This window comes from Leptosomus discolor, chromosome 15 (genome assembly GCF_034619465.1).
Source record: "Leptosomus discolor isolate bLepDis1 chromosome 15, bLepDis1.hap2, whole genome shotgun sequence".
Taxonomy (NCBI): Eukaryota; Metazoa; Chordata; class Aves; order Leptosomiformes; family Leptosomidae; genus Leptosomus; species Leptosomus discolor.
Genome location: NC_141405.1, coordinates 839,311 through 853,382, shown reverse-complemented (window position 1 = coordinate 853,382; position 14,072 = coordinate 839,311). Strand labels below are relative to the sequence as shown.

The 14,072-nt window shown below is 43.8% G+C and overlaps 1 protein-coding gene across 1 annotated transcript in view; it reads right to left on the bottom strand.

Annotated features, from left to right (window-relative positions):
• The window catches only part of RAB11FIP4 (RAB11 family interacting protein 4), a 124,097-nt gene that overhangs the window by 58,106 nt on the left and 51,919 nt on the right, over positions 1-14,072 (bottom strand). The window contains exon 3 of the mRNA XM_086473604.1: positions 12,025-12,113. Coding sequence (XP_086329730.1) covers positions 12,025-12,113 — 89 coding nt within the window. The remainder of the gene's footprint in view (positions 1-12,024; positions 12,114-14,072) is intronic.

The window sequence follows — 14,072 nt, the reverse complement described above, 5'->3', positions numbered from 1 at the left end:
TCCATGCACTAGACTTTTCCATGAGCATGCCTTAGGGCATTGTAACCGTATGGTCCATCTCCTGATGAAAGACACATGCCCCAGTTACCCCAACAAATCTTCCTCAATGACCTTAGCCTTCAAGGACACAGTAATGAAAGACTCACTGGAACAACAAACAGCAATAATTTTTTCAACATACACATTCCAGCAATAAATGCAGAACAGTGACTGACATAGGAAACTTCTTGTGGAGAACATATAAAAATACTTGAGGTTCTGTCTATTGCTCTGTCTGGGACCAAAACAAAGCAAACATGTCCCTTCTGCTGCTGGAAGAAGCTGGTAGCATATTCAGTATGTGTAAGTGGAGAATTTCCCCCCATTTTAAACGAGGTCAGGCTTTGTATACAGTGATAGGAATAAATTTCTACCACTGGCTAGAAAGTTTACCCAAGTATTGCACTATTCTATAACAGTAGCTGGCAAAAGCTCTACAATATATTTACACCATATTTATGTATTTGGGATGTATCTATCAATGGGTGCAGAGCCTGCAAATTTTCTCTCCTCCAGTCATCATGGAGCTTTGGCTCTACATGGTGCTGTACAAACACATACTGAGAAAGCTTTTGCCCCAAACAATATGTCAAATGACCAGAGACTTATGTATGATTCACACTAGGGATGTCTCCTTGCAAGCTCTTGGGCTCCATGGCTTAGAAGAAATCAAAGTCTCTTGCAAAGCCAAATTGTTTATTATCACAGGCCTATTTACACGGGCTGGCAAAAGCTGCAAGGAATCACCCTTTTTAAGATGCCTTTTTTACCTTACTGTGTCTATTTTATGCATTCCCTTTCCAAACACTTCCTAGTGATGGTGGTTTGAGACTAGGCTGCCACGCTCACACTGTCAGCCCAAAACACTCATCAGCATTTGCGTCAACTCTGTATCAACACTGCCATGGCTACATTATTATTCCAACTTAACCTTCCTAATAGCTTATCATAATGCCAAGTACTAAAACAAGCTGTGATCCAGTGTACACATCCACCTAAACAGGCTGCTCTATCTAAGGGGCTATTCCCCAACTGATATTAGAGTCAACTGGGTAATTACAGTAACAGTCTGGGTAAAAAGGTGAGCCAAACAGCAAAACTCCTAATTAACAAAGCCTCTCAGGGGCCTAATTAATCTTGCCTGGATTTCTGTAAACTTAGAAAAAATAACAAATTACAATTTCTTTCCTATTTTCCATTTGTTTAGACTGTAGCTCTTGGAGCAAGGGCTGTTTTACTCCTAAATGCTGCCCGGCAGGCGGCAGTCCCCATACCTGGTGCCACTGCCCCACCTGCATACACACAGCTCCAAAACTGGTCCAGGCTCTGCAAGAACTGTGTCGAATGGAAAGAAATGATCTCTCTGTTCCACTGAGGTTAGGATGAACTTCAGCAGCCTCTTCTTGGCATGCAATCACTCAACAGAGGCTGCATTTCCCTGCATCCTTATTCTAGACAGGGCCTCTGTGTCCCTGATCGAAAGAAGGTCAAATAGCCCATATCTCTTCTAAATTTTTAATCGCAATTTCATGCTGTTATTTCAGCTGCTGGAGGTGGTGTAGCACAAATCCCTCAGGAGTAATTCCTAGATACTCTCTTCTAGGCTGGCCTACTTTTTCTTCCTGTTCAGTTACAAATTGCTTATCGCAGTCCAGATGCGTGACAGCACTGGAAAAACCTGCCTCCACTCAGACAAACACATTCTCCACTGCAGCATGTGAAAAAAAGTATCGTATTTTGATTCTGCTCCAGCTTCTAAAAATAGACAAGATAATCAAGATCTAATTTTAAGCTCTATGAGCCCAGCTGAGTACGATGGTTTAATTTTAAAACAGTTCCGTTGCCTCTGATAGAGGACACTGCCACAGTCCCCCCAGTGCAGCACCTCGCTGCGGCACTCACCCACAGTGGGGGGCAGGTCTCAGTGCAGCCACAAAAACTAGCGGGGGGGACACACTCGAGTGGGTAGGCCAAAGCGCACGTGGTTTTGTGGGGATGTTGGATATTGCAAGGGCTGGGTGTGATACGTGAGAAGAAGGAAGTGGGAAAGGTGTCCGAGAGCTTCCATAACTAGGAAAAGTATTGGGCAATTTCATGAACAGCATGGGTCATTTTGGTGGCAATTCTTGAGGCTACTCAAACACTAATGCATTTGAACCCTAAAATATTATGGGCAGTATAGCAGCAGCTGTGTGACAGAAATGATTCCTGTAAGATTTCACCCATGAAGAAATTTTTTATGTAAGTGGGAAAATTCCTAGCAGCGTCTGCAGCTCTTTTGTTTTGAAAAATGAGAGAAGCTGCTTCCAAAAAAATACATTGCTCTCAGTTTGGTCAGAGAGGCTAGAAGGCAGAAAAGAAGCCGTCAAATCCTTTTTGTTTGCTTGTGCAATGAGGGATTTCGCTGGTTTTGTTTACTAGAACATCTCTTTGTGGTTGACTTTCTCTCTACAGTTTCATAATAACCTGGAATCTTGGTTTTATCAACCAGCTTTTACAAGGCTACACAGAACTTTTTTTTTTTTTTTTTTTTCCCAGAAGAAGAAAGATAAACCTACTTAAACCAATGCTTTTTTACTCCAAAATTTTTTTCCTATATTTCAATTTCACAGCCTTCCCATTGAAAATATTCCAAAAAGAACACTCCATGTCCCAAAATCTTACATAAATGCAGCACAAATTTCCCCAAGCAGTAAGGGGAAAATATATGAAGCAGAATAGGAAATAAAAATAAAAAAAATAAAATAAAAAAAAAGCCAGTTTCAAGTTTATGAACTGAAGGGCAAAGTTATCCTTGTTTTGTCACATGTGTCAAGAAACCCACTGAACGCTATGTGCACTGCCTCTTATGTGGCTGCTTTCATTACACATATTTTGATATTCCCCAAAGGCCACATATCAGAGTCAAGACTTGTTCACAACCCTCTGACCAAGCAGTTGTATTTCCTTCACAGGAGTACAGCACAATGAATGCTTTTGCTTATGTTTTTAAGAATGCTGTATTCAAGACACACTGCAAATTAGAGCAGACAGATTTTCAGTACAGCAAAGGCAAAAAGGACTAAACCACAAAGCCAGACTTACCTGAAGGATTAAATCAATAGGGATGCGACTTCCTTGATAGAAAGAAACCAACTTTTAGCTTTTGGTTACTTCCCAGCCTCTACCCAAAGACTGAGCCACAGCCTAAATTAGTTTATCCACAGAGCCAAGGATGGGAGGAATATTTTGCCATGGCAACTGACAATTCCAGAAAAAACACCCCCAAAACTGTGCTCAGTCAGAAAATCAGCAGATTAAAAGCTTGAAGATAATGCCTCAGAAAGAAAAATTAGGGATGAGACAGAACATGTCTATCAAACAGAGATTCTGTCAAAGAGATAGGGGACAGACTTTCAAATGGTAAAGCTTTTGAATGCTATACAGAACCCTACCTGGGCCCCAGAACAGGAATAAACACTCAGAAAAGAGTCATAGATAACAGTAAGTGCACGAGGTGACTTTCCTATAGATGCACTATGGCTGGATCTTCATCTCTGTCACCAAGTCACAGCAAGGATGACTGAACCAGGCAGTCACACTTCCACCTGTTTCAAACCACCCAGCCAAATATAGCCCTAAGAAATGGTAAATTTTGACTCAGACAAGTCCCTGTAGAAAATGAATAATATTTGGTCCCTCTTCGATTTAAGCTTTTATTACAGGAGGCCAGTAGATCACCTGCAAGAGCAGGTGCTTAACATTTAAACCAGCTAACTTGCAAAATTTGTGCAAAAACACTGACATACACAAATCCAGCCCAGCTTCCTAACCCCCAACAGGTGGCACTATCTGAATAAACACTACTGCACTGAGATACTCCAGTCTGAGTAACAGCTCCATATCAGGTCAGCCCCCAGCCCCAGGCAGTCTCCTGATAGCCTCAGACAGTGGGATTGCATCTGGGGTGTTGTGGCAAGAACTGGGTGGGAAAACATTTCTCCCAGTCTGGGAGCTCTTAGATTTCAAAGTATTTTCTTGGCCCAGCTCAGGATGAGAAGGTCAAACCTCGGATTTTTCTCAAAAGAAAATCCAAAATGCATTTTGAGAAAGGGAAGAAATATTTTTTTTTACTGGGCCACAGTGTTTCACTTCTTTTGTATTATTTTATGTTTGTTTTATACAACTACCGAGCAAAAACAAATCAGGGAAAAAGTAATTTCCCCTTTGAAAATGTCAGTGTGTGATGTTCCACCAAATCAAAAATTCAAACCAATTTTGAAAAAGAAAATAATCCTTGATCTCTTTAACAGCTGTTTCTGGAGGAGTCAACATTTATTTTGTTGGAAGATGCCTACCTTGCTATGAGTGCAAAACTATTCATTCAGTTCTTCAGGGCGGCATTTTGTAATCAGCTTGAGCAGCCAGAGAGGCAGAGTACTCTTATGCAGGCGTTTTGTACCAAGGACACTTATTTTAGCATGTATGCACAAACATAACAAATGTAATTCAGAACATTGCCAGGTGAAAGCAGGCAATTTCCATATAAATTAGTCCCAAATGGAGGCACACTGTGCTCTTCATTGCTCTTGGTGATTGTTCACTGGGGGCTTCTGGCAGTTGTAGTTAATGTTGCTTTCCGATGCTTGGAAAAAAATTGGAAAAAATTAATTGCTGAGAGTGTTGCCCTTAGAGGTTACAATAAACTTCTCATTGCTGCAGATAGGGTGCGGCTTGCGTATAATCATGCCTAGTCCTACCTAGGAACATGAACTTTTTTCTCTCTGTAACTGCATGGCTGTGCTTTATCAAGCTTTTCTTCCCCTCCTCGCCTCTCCAGTGAGGGATTCAGGCAACAACCACCTCAGGAACAACCCAAGGTGTTAACCTAACTCCTGCTACGGTGTAAGAAGTCTTTCTACTGATTTCAGCAGGGGCTGGGGTCAGTCCTTAGGCTGGGACTCCCAAAAGGCCATCCCTGGAGGTGTTAAGTGCACTCATTTCCCAGGGGATGCAGCAGAACCTGAGAGGAAGGAGAATCTGGCAGATTTAGCAGCACCAAATATAAAACAGACTCCTAGATTAGACCAGGGAAACCAAGGAACCTTCTGCCTCCCTTAGCATACCCAAGAGAGAGGCTTGAGCCAGAACATTCCCCAGTTGAAGTACTGGGGGACACGCATGTCCCAAGTTTTGACTATTGCAGGAATAAAGATGCAGTCTCTCTCCCAGCTTCTTGAGGAAGGACGATTATGAGCTGCTCATAATCACAGCATGGGTCCCACAGCGACAGCAGGACAGAAGAGCCCACCAGCAGCTTGGTAAAGGAAGCAATTTGCAAACACGTGCTGTCCCGATCGCTGTGTAACATCAACACCCCAAGAGCCGCCAGCGCAGGGAGGGAAGTCTTCACATGCGAAGCAGACACTGAGCATCTGCGGGGCTGAGAACACAATGGGAGCCAAGAATGACAGAGTGTGGGTGGTGGAGAAAAATGGAGGCTGATAAGGAACAGGAGAGAAAAAAAAATAAGCTTCAATTTGCTGTATCTAATATTGCTTCTCCTTACCACGCAGGCTGGTTTTTTCTCTGCTATCAGTTGGAAAGGTATTTCCAATTTAACAACTTCGTAGCTGCTTTGCTAAGAGAGGAGTGTCCTCTGCTAATGCTACCACAGAAGGCAGGAGGAAAAATGTATTTTGCATTAACAGTTAGGCAACACCCGGATTTAACGTCAGGAAAAGTAGTAGCAAGAAAACCCTCCTGACAAGTGAGGTCAGTCATTTTGCCCAACAACACTGGCGACTCGACGGTCAAGGTGGAATCATTGCTTCAAAACACAGAATATATGGGATGAAAAATACAAAAAAAATCTGGTTACAGACTCTGCAAAGTTTCCCTACTAGATCTGACATCCTTCACCCAAACTTTGCTTCAGCTTCCAGAAGGAAGAGTAAACTCAGTACAGCAAGGGTGCACAGACCCAGAGCAAACTACGTGGGAAGACATTTTGTTAGGGGCTCAGTGCTGCCAAATCTGCACCAAAGATAAAAATACATCAACAGTCAAGCTCTGAAGGATGATGCGTGGTGCTATCTGTAGTAAATATCTGCATTAGCTTGTGGTGTCAGGTTAGTACTATTCCTTGACTGTCATTGTCTTCGTGGTGGACACCACCCCAAACTGGGCAGAACAGGCTTCTCGGAAACTAGAAGCAATAGGGCAGATGTTTCTCAAGCTCAGGCAAGATTTGGTGTCTTTGCTTGCTCTTTGCTACTGAAGCGACCCAGAGGGATTTGTTCACTAGCAAACAGTTGCATTGCTGCAAGTGCTGGCATGCCTGGTATAAGGGATGTCCTCAGTGGGAAAAAACCAGGAGAGCTTTATTTAAGATGGGAACAACAAGAAGAGAACCATGACTTTGAGCTCAATAAAGTATTCAATGCTTTCCTGAGCTTTGCTTTTCAATAAATAGCAAGAACAGCACGGTCAGAGATAACTGCAACTCCAGGCTGACAAAGAGACCTATGCAAAGGGCCCTCACCTTTCCTCAGTCCAGCTGTGTCTCAGACTGCTACGTTCCTCCACAGCCTGATGAAAAACCCATTTGGATCACAGTCTTTTTCCAGTGCAGAAAGGCCCCCTCTGTTCTGACACAGGAGATACCCTCAAGCAGCCAGTGGGGAAAAAACCCTTTTTTTTTTTCAGAAGCCAGTGGGGGACTCCTAATTGCTACTGAAAATATTTTCAAAGCAGCAGATCAGCTAGTAGTCCCAGCTCCATCCCAGAGGCAAACACAATTTATTTGTCATGTTTCAACATTTTTTCTGCTGTTCATACAGCATAATTAATCACTTGGCAGGCAGGTGAACACACACAGGACTGAAAAGGCAGCTCATTCTTTGACATGCAGCAATCATCCTGTACCTTGATCAGAGTCGGATTCACTCTCTGATTTACAGGTGAGAGCAGGGAAAAAAAAAAAAAAAAAAAAAAAAAAATCGAAAGCAGCAACTCGATACAGCAACAATCAATAAGAAACAAACAGCCTTGTTTAAAACACCGACCCTGCTATTATTGTATCTTACAATGTGCTCTTCCACTGTGTTTGCATGTATGGCATTTAGGCACTGATTTCAGATGAAAAGGCAATTACTCACATGTGAAAATACAGTCTGTCCCTTCACAAGCAGTACTCAAATAGGTCCTCTGCTACCTGGTGGTGCAAGGCTCTAAGATCTGTCATTCAACCTCCTTTTCTGTCATCTATCCAAGCGGTCTAGACTGAGGCTCCCTTCAAATCTGAACGGCCAAAATCCACCAGGTGAAGAGCTGAAAAATCCAGCCCCTGTTGCCGATTCCTTTTCCCCTAAGCTTAGATGCTCAGACAGAAGAGCACCTGGAGCCAGGTCACTGCTTCTCAGGGCCTGTGACGCAAATCTTGGCCAGGGAGCTGCAGATGCAGCCAGCCTAATTCCCTCTGAGTCCTGTGGCTAGCAGTCTCAGCTGGCTAGGTGCCCAGGAAGGCCCAGAGCCAGCCATTTGGAAATACTAGACACAGGCACTTTGCTTTGTTTGAGCTGGCTGAATCTGGGTCTGGGTTTTCACACACATACTTCAGCTGTGGACTTTCTGTTGGTTACCATCTCCAAAAGGCTAGCCAAGGGCTCTGAAGTGCTACCAGATGCTTGCCACAAAGCAAATCCTGTGTACTGGACTAGGGAGACTTTTGTCTCCCTTCAAACTCGAGCCAAAACAAGAGCTGAGGCTACAGCAGCCAACGCTGTGAAAGGAATTCAGGATCGATAAATTGGCTTCTGGCAAAATTCAGAGCGTTTCTATTCTCTCACTAAAGGCTGTAAGAGACACAAATTAGACTAATAAACAGCACTTGACTGAATCATTGCCTCAAACGGAGCACAATACAGACCTTAACCAAATCAACAGAGTCTGAATTCATAGACAGAGGAGGCAGGTTTATTTGTAGGTCTTGGAGCTGAGGGGCTCTACAACTGCTAACTCCTAACTGCAATCTCATCCTCCTGAGTTTCTGTGGACCAGCTTTCTGTGGTCCAAAGAGAAAATGTACTCTTCGCAGGCTGAATCAATGCTGATGGAAGTCAGTGGGAGATTTCCCATTGATCTGAGAGTCCTGTAGTAATCAAGTGCTGCCCTTTGCTTTCTGCCTATCACACCTTAACAGACTTGAACTCAAAGAAAGAGCTCTCCATGCATGTGAAATATCACTGACATAGCCTCTCATTATAGACCATTAGAAACCTTCCATGGAATGGTCTTTGCATTTTAAGTTGCATATACAATACCATTTTTTTCTTCTTTTTGGACAAAGTTTTTAGACATTAAAAGCTTGCCAGCTTTTGTTGTTCTTTACACTGAAGGCAAAAAAAAAGGTAAAAGCAGATCATTTATTATCAATGATTTGGACGAGGGGATGGAGTGCACCCTTTCTAAGTTTGCAGATGACACCTAGCTGGGTGGAAGTGTCAATCTGCTTGAGGGTAGGGAAGCTCTACAGAGGGATCTAGACAGGCTGGATCACTGGGCCAAGGCCAATGCCATGAGTTTCAATAAGGCCAAGTGCCGGGTCTGGCACTTCAGCCAAAACAACCCCCAGCAGGCTTGGGAAGGAGTGGCTGGAGAGCTGCCAGGCAGAGGGGGACCTGGGGGTGTTGACTGGCAGCCGGCTGAACATGAGCCAGCAGTGTGCCCAGGTGGCCAAGAAGGCCAACGGCATCCAGGCCTGTGTCAGGAATAGTGTTGTCAGCAGGAGCAGGGAGGTGATCATCCCTGTGCTCGGCTTTGGCGAGGCCGCGCCTTCAGTACTGTGTTCAGTTTTGGCCCCTCTCTACAAGAAGGACATTGAGGTGCTCAAGAGGGTACAGAGGCGGGCTACCAAGCTAGTAAAGGTTTGGAGCATGTCTCACATGAGGAATGGCTGAGGGATCTGGGGCTGTTTAGCCTGAAGAAGAGAAGCCTGAGGGGAGATCTTATCGCTCTCTACAACTACCTGAAAGGAGGTTGTAGCCAGGTGGGGGTCGGTCTGTTCTCCGTAGTAACAGGCGATAGAACAAGGGGAAATGGCCTTAAACTGCACCAGGGGAGGTTCAGGTCGGATATTATGAAGAATTTCTTTACTGAAAAGGTTGTCAGGCATTGGAACAGCCTGCCCGGGGAGGTGGTGGAGTCACCATCCCTGGAAGGTGTTTAAGAGGTGGGTAGATGTTGTACTTAGGGACATGGTTTAGTGGTGTTGGTAGAGCAAGGACAAAGGTTGGACTTGATGATCTTGAAGGTCTCTTACAACCGAAACTGTTCTGTGATTCTATGATTTAGGAAACGCCAAATGAAATGCTCCAAGCTCCTGTTATCAGGGGATTTCATGTATCAATTTAAATTAATTGCATCCAGTTGGTTGCAATTAAAGGCTGGAGGCTTGGCAGTTTCTTCTTCCCCATTTGACTCAACATACAGAAACAGCTGGATCAGTTCAGCACCCTACCATGGCTCCTGCCACTTCATCCCACTTCTTGGCATTACCTTCACCTCTTCATGTTTCTACCTTTGGGGTTCCGGAAAGCTACAATACAGGGAGTGGGCACTTGGGAGGGGAAGCAAAAGTAAAAGCAGAGGACAGGGGAAATAACATGTGACAAGGATAAATCTCCTCTTCCTCTCAAATCACATTGTGAATACAGAAACAGCATAACAATGAACCAGGTCAGTACCTACCTTTGTGTAAGTACAGCCCCTTGGGTGGAATAAAAAAGATGCATTCCCTTTTAAAGTATCTGTTTGTGTCATCACAGCAGATGTATCCTTCTGCTGCCTGAGAATTACAGACATGCAAAGGGTATACTGGGACGAAAACGAGATTAGACAGGCAACTACCATTTGTACCATTGGGAGCTGCCCATAAACTTGACTACATCACCAGGAATTCACACTCAATAAGGTCTGAGAGACGCAAGGAGGGTTTTCAGTACGCGTGTCCTCGGGAATGGGGAACAAATCTCATCAATGGTGATAACTCCCAACCCACCTGGGCCTCAGTTCTCTGTTTCATCAGATTGAAAACGCCAACTTTCCGCCATAGCAGACGATCCTTACAGCAAGTGCAGAGCCCGTTCAAAGCCCTTTCCCAGTCTTTAACTGACATCTAGTGAATAGTTTCTAAACTGCACCGGAAAGGCCTGGAGATTGTAGATTAAATGATACCCTCTGGAGGGTATGAGAGGAGGAGCTATGGGATAAGCATGGGGTGTACAACAATGTGCACTCTTTCCTGTCCTCTCCCGACCACGATAGCTCATCTGCCCTGGAGGCAGGTGGGGAAGAACCTGATTCTGCTCAGAGGCTGCACAAATACTGCATTGGCCCAATTAAAGTGGGCAAACACAGCTGCTGGACTCTACTGCAATGGTGCTGCCCACTGCAGGGGCCACACAGGGTGGATGGTGGACATAAGTCCTAGCCAGAGGTGATCAGCAAGGCTTCCACTGCAGCACTGCCAGATCAACTCTTTCTGCCCCCTTCCTCTCCCAGAGGCACAAATCTAGAACTCAAATGGGAAACTCATCAGCTGCTATCCGAATTAGCAACTGCAGCTCCCAACCCCAGGCTTCCCTGGTGGATAGGTGGCAGAAGTGGTGCAGTTTGCAGCCATCTCACAGTTTGCCTTCAAGCACTCTCCACAGCGCATCTTTGGGTGACAGCAGATGTGAAGTCCCTGAGGAATAAAGACCCAGCGACCATGCCGCCTGGCTTCAAAGTGTGTCAGAACCAACAGAGGAACACCTAGTGTTTGCAGAGAGCCTGCTTTGCATTTTATAGCCTCTATCATCTACTGCAACACAAAGAGTTTGGTTTATGATACCTATTAAGGTAACCAAGCAACAGCATGGTAGGTATCTGTGTCACCAGTTACAAAAAAAATGTGTTTAGAAACATGCAGAGTGATGGCGGTATCAGCCCGCCACAGCCCAGATACTAAAACCAGTCTGTCATTTTCATCAAGCAAAAAGAGCCAATAAGCCCAGACAACTCTTCCTTATTAAGAAAGTTTATGACCAAATTCTGCCCTTCTGTTTGCAGTCATGGAGGGCTCCTTCTGTCTTGTGATGGACATCTTCCACGCTGAGGTGAAGGAAATGTCTCTGTATTTTCTGTATGAAAAGTGGAAACCATTTTGTGTAACACCACGAAGTCCTGTGACACCAGCATGCTTATCACATGTCTTTCCTCAATACATGAGTATTGTTCTCACACTTCATCACCCGGGAAAGTAAAGTGCTTTCCCTACTAATTTCAGGATCGCTTGCAGTCTCTTAACACCATTGACATGCAATCCTTATCTGAAAGTACAATGCTAACTGTACCTTAAAGCTTAAGAATTTACATGGGTGGATATGATAAAAACCAAAGTAAAATGAAGGACAGAAATAGATGCTTAAAGGACAACTTTACATTGCCCTGCTTGTTAGACTGCGCAGGATTAAGGATATTAAGGATATAGATGAAGACCTTCGAATGGTTTGAAAATATGCTATACCCACCAGCCAAAATACTATCAAAGGGGTATTTTTCCTGCTTCCTAACAGCTGTTGAGTCACTGATTATTATCTGCAGAAGGTCTCTGAGGACTTGTTCACCTACAAAGTTTGACTGATTTAATTAGATACAAATCATTGTTTTCCACTTGTGAGGTGCCATCGAGCCTGTATGTGATGTCTCCCTTCACAGCCAAGTGAACACTGAGGCGTGTAAGAGGAACACTATCCAAATCCTTAATACTCTCATTCCAGCAGACAGCTACCCTGTGTTAAATGCAGCTTAAACCAGTAGGGAAGGCTTGCTAACAGTCATGAATCTAGGAAGGAAGAGTCAACAGGCCAAATAAAACAACAGCATTTACAATGACCCAACTACACATCACTCCAGAGGCTTCCTCAGCCCGCTAACATGAGACAGAATTAGTGCTTCTCTTACCTGGTAATAGTAATCAACATACTGTGGCTCGTAGTGTCGAGGCCCAGAGTTTTCAGGAGACAGGACATCTTTCAGTAACTCTTCACAGCCTGGCAAAGAGAAACAAGAGCAAATGGTCAGGCTGAGAGTTTAACTTCCCAGCGAGTGCATGGACAATGGAGGAAAAAACACAGGTTTGTATCTAATCTGTATGCACAAAACCTTGAAAGCTAGCTCTGGAGTATGTTAAATAGCTGTAACAAAGCTCTGCCTTCAGAGTTCCGCACAGCACATACTCAGCATGTGGCACTTAAATAAGTACAATTACACTAATGTTGACTCTCGGCATGGATACACCACACTGCAATGAAACTGAAAGCTGAACATTGCTTGGCTTGGTAGACCATCCTGCGGGATAGAAACCCACCCCTGACTAACACAAAACTCTTAAGTCAATCACTGGATTTGCAGGCTTGGCATAAGCCAGTGTCTATTGCACACTAGTGTCAGTGGAGTTGCTTCTGATTTTCTCTGGTATAAGTGATAAAGGCAATACCTAAATGTCACTAATTCCCCTTCAAAAAGAGCTCTGTCACAGAGCATAGAGTGTTTGGTAAGTAAATATGTATGCACTGCAACTGGAGATTTTCAGCTTCTCTGTTTGCTTTTGTTAACAACCACAGTAACAGCTGGAAAAATCAATGTCTGTGTTTCCCTCAGTCATTCTCTCCTCTCTGAGACAAATATAGAAACACTGAACTCACCAAATGCCTCATTCCCCATTAATTACCAGTGACCGCACTTGGCATGTCGAGCTGCAGAAGGCAGTAATATCAGACCTGGTTATTTGAGAATAACCAGCTTATAGCCTTGGGCCTAACTTGTGTGAAACCTTCTCAGCATGTGTTTTACACTATCCTACTTGGAAGCTGCAATTATCCAGCCGTATTTCTGTCTTCCATCTCATCACTAATGCAATACATTAGGCTGTGACATTACACACTGATACCCATTTAAGAGGCAGGTGAGCCAGAGGAAACAGAGCAATGTAAGAAAGTGTGAACTGCACAGGTTTGTACTGTTAGCTGATCTTCTCTCTTGTGTTTAAAATAAAGGAATAATATCTGTAGGGGTGAAGATACCTTGGGTTATGGAGCAGAGTCCCTTACAAAGGAAAGGAGTACTTAAAAGAACAGAAAAGGTGACTAGATGGAAAAAGTCTAATATGGGGGATCAATATGTTGTCTCTGTCTCCTACACACAGGCATATGTCAGAGGCAGCACATGGTGAAGAAGCAACCATTTAGATCTCAGGAGTGTCACATGGACAACAGGCAGCAGGACTTTTTTTCCATTTTCCAGCTTCGGCAGAGAAGTGAGATTCTCAAGTGGCACAGAACAGAGAATAAATTAAGCTATTAATTGCATTTTTCACTTTGCTGGAGAAGTTAGCGGGAAACCATGGTGTGTTAGGGTCACTTCCCGAAGACGACCTCACCCGAGAATAACAATTCAAAACCATAATTTACTGGCTGATAGAGGCAAGATGTTAAACTTGTTTGCCTAGAGAGGGCATCTTTCTACATAACTTGTCCTGCCCGTGACTCTCACATTTCACACCCAGCCATGATCCTTTTCTTTCTCCTGGTTTTATCATTAAGTGTGTCAGCCTGTGCTTAACTGCGATTATTCTCTAGTCCTCTTACAGAAGAGAATTTGATTTACTGTTTGTACCTTTTGACATTAATAACCAGAGCTTGTTACTCAAACTGCCTTGTGCCAGCACCCATTGTGAGAGTCTTTACATGTACGAACTGCTTACTTTCTAAAAGGTCTCTGCATGATATCGAGCACCTACTCATTAAAGTGAGTTGTCTCCAGCAAAAATGAAAATAAATGCCAAGTGCTACACAGTAATAGATGTAGATTAGTGTAATGAAGGAGATGCATTTACACAGTTCTAAAAGTTCCCAACAACAATATCTTGATCCGAATTTCAAGCCTTATTTTCCTAACTCGGTTGTACTAACAACAATGCTTCTAGCTAAAGAGCTGTAAGCAGTCAATCT